We start from the raw sequence: 3,150 nt of genomic DNA on the forward strand, positions 1-3,150 counted from the left end.
CTCTGTACCTGAGCTGGTTCAGATTTCACGGTGAATGTCTGACAGTCTTGCCACATAATTTCAGTGTGAATAGGTCTGAAATGTTTGCTGATTTCACAGGAAAATCAAACGATACTGTAAACTTAGGTTAGATGAGCAACAAGGAGAGAGACAGAAAAAGTGCTACTAAAAAAAAAAGCTACAAAAAAGAAAGAGAGCATCAAAGAGGAAAAAAATCACAAAAACAGAAATGAGACTAAGACACAAAACGCATGCAAAGGAGAAAAGCTGCCAACTAGCATAGCATAATGAAAATGCTCCAGACCACTAGGGGGAGATAATCATCTTTTCATAGGCCCCCTTCCCTCTCTTCCTTCTCTTCCTGCATGTTGAAAAAAGGTTTTAAGTAAACTCAATAAAACGGTCATTATTGTGATATTAAACCGTTTTTAGCATCATACAGAGGCTCGGAAAAACTGCTTCAGCTAATGATGCGTCAACTTCCACTATCCAACCTAGGAGATTGGTGTGTGTCTGACAGTCGGGATGTTTAAAAGTAAATTTTGTCCCTGTATCTTCCTGTATTTTAATCATGTAAAGCACTTTGCATTGTCTTTGTACTGAATTGTGCTATACAAATAAATGTGCCTTGCCTTGCCTTGCCTATCGTCGCAGCACGGAAAATGTTTTGTAAATGGAAATTAAAAAATATGCAATCCAGAAATAATCCTACATAAAACGAAATACTACTAAGAAAAACTACATAATAAAAAAAGGTTTTTAAAGTAACTTTGCTGTTTTCTTAGAATTTATCTTTTCATTTTTTGTTCAATTTTAAGTTTTTTATTAAATTTTTTTTTATTTATTTTTTCAAAATTATTTTTTCAGATTGACAAATCTGGGAACAAATTTATTTGAAAAAATTCTGCACTCTTTTTATTAGTTTTTTACCTAATTAGACGATGTTTGAAGTATAGTATAAAAGCAACATCTGCTTTGAGACATTTTCTCGTCTCATCTGTAAACTGAGGATTCAAGATCAAACCATGCTGACCTGTTGGAGAAAAGATTTATTTTGATATTTTCTCTAATTTCTGAACTGTTCAGACGTTCCTTTTTGTGTTAAAGCAACAATTGAATTAAACAGCAGCTCCAAATGTTCATGGGCTCAGTATCTAAATTGATTAAGTGAATTTTATTTGCAGGTACCAGAGTAAATGGGGAACATAAAAATTAGGGATGCACGATATTGGGATTTTGGCCGATATCCCAATATCGTGCATCCCTAATAGAAATGCATACCACCCTCTATTATCCATCATTTATAGTGTGGAATAACTCTATACCTGCTTATATGTTGTTTCTAACCTGAAATCCAACATAAATGCGTTAAAAATTGTGCTTTCTCTGCCGTTAAATCTTCAGATCTACGTTTTCTTGGTCTGTTTTATTTTCTGAATTCCTCACAGATATTAATCTTACTCTTTGTAGGAGCTGCTGAAGGAAACCCGGCAGGAGTGGGCCAGTAGGGTGGTAGAGTTACTCTACAGCATCTTCTGCCTGGACAGTCAGCAGATCACGCTAACTCTGCTGGGAACCATCCTGCCCAACCTTCTAACCGACTCCGCTCATTGGCACAGCCTGGCAGACCCTCCTGGAAAGGCCCTGGCCAAGTAAGAGTGGATATGTTTTTGTTTGTGTGGGTTTTTTAGCAGATTAATCCATTCATTTTTTTATTTTGTTTGTTTATCTGAGGTTAAACCACCGTCATCCTATGGAGAGCCGTTTCATTCAAAATTAAATAGATACTGTTTCTTTTAATATTTACTCATAAAGATTCCATTACATAAATAAAATACAAAATATATATAATGAAAAATGTTTTTTAGCTTATTTAGTCTTTTTTATTTTGGTTGTTTATTTCCTTCAGAATAACTTCTGCTCCTTTCTTTGAATATAGAGCAAAACAAGTTAGACAGAAATAAAAAGAGCTCCAAAATTAAATCTGTATTCTTAAAATACTAAAAAATACTTTTTAAGATAACTGATGCAAAATAAAACACCACTGTAAAAATAAAAAGTTACATATATATTAAAAGTTAAAAAATAAATCGTAAAAAAAATCTTAAAATCCAAATATTTTCTCATGTATTTCATTTTTTATATTTAATTTATTGGACGGAATATTTAACTTATTGATGACAGTACATCTTTATGTGATGAATTGTGACTGAAACGGCTTTCCGTACTCCTGAACCCCTCAGGTTGTCGGTGTGGTGTGCTCTCAGCTCCTACTCCTCTCACCACAAAGGAGCGTTTTCAGCCCGGCAGCGGAAAAGGCAGAGGGAAGATATCGAGGTGAAGCTGCCTTTCGGTTCTACGTTCACTCTGAGCCAAAGCTGACCTGTTACCTCTGTATCACTAACAACAAGCCGTTTATTTTCTTTTATGTGTGTTTTGGGGGGGCGGGACCACAGGATTACAACAGTCTCTTCCCGTTGGACGACACTCAGCCATCTAAACTCATGCGGCTCCTCAGCTCCAATGAGGATGAACCTGTAGCCCTTTCCAGTCCAGGTCAGTTTATTAAGCTTAAGGCTTTCAATCAGATATTTGCCTTTCAGGCTGAGCTTTGAGTTAAAATAGATTCAAACATCAGGCTACAAACCAGTTTCTTCCTGGAGGTATTCAGGTTTTTTTTTTCTGTGGCAACCAGTCAGTGACTGCGTTCAAATTTATGGGATGCGTCTTCCGAAGGCCAGATTCAAAGACCCATCATAGCGCGGCACCGAGGTCTGGTTTGATTCGGCCTACAAATGCATCCTTTCTTTTTGCCCGATTTGAAGGATTTGAAACAAGCCAACTGCTCTGTGATCAGAGGAAATTGGGGAATGGCACTGAACAGTGGTGAATATTTAGCCTGGGTGCCATTCAGAACTTAGTCCCGCCCACAACGTTTGAGGTCGGGAAGTTTGGTCTGGCATTGCTCAGTAGTAGCGCGAGTATGATCGCACAATATCTGGCGGGCCAATCAAATTGTCAGGGCGGGCTTTATACGATGATGGACAGATGATCAACAGTAACGTAATCAACCACGTCACAACAATGGCTGCCGCTGGAGAGTTGAGGTGAGTAGATTCTGCTATTAGGTCTGTTCTAGAAGATATCGAC

General features: G+C 37.5%; 1 protein-coding gene across 1 annotated transcript in view; it reads left to right on the plus strand.

The window, feature by feature from the left end:
• med24 (mediator complex subunit 24) overlaps nucleotides 1-3,150 on the plus strand; it is a 35,754-nt gene that overhangs the window by 19,407 nt on the left and 13,197 nt on the right. Inside the window, exons 17-19 of the mRNA XM_015384756.1 lie at nucleotides 1,471-1,652; nucleotides 2,244-2,337; nucleotides 2,457-2,556. Of these exons, the coding sequence (XP_015240242.1) occupies nucleotides 1,471-1,652; nucleotides 2,244-2,337; nucleotides 2,457-2,556 (376 nt within the window). The remainder of the gene's footprint in view (nucleotides 1-1,470; nucleotides 1,653-2,243; nucleotides 2,338-2,456; nucleotides 2,557-3,150) is intronic.

This window comes from Cyprinodon variegatus, unplaced genomic scaffold (assembly GCF_000732505.1).
Source record: "Cyprinodon variegatus isolate N-32 unplaced genomic scaffold, C_variegatus-1.0 Scaffold322, whole genome shotgun sequence".
Classification (NCBI taxonomy): Eukaryota; Metazoa; Chordata; class Actinopteri; order Cyprinodontiformes; family Cyprinodontidae; genus Cyprinodon; species Cyprinodon variegatus.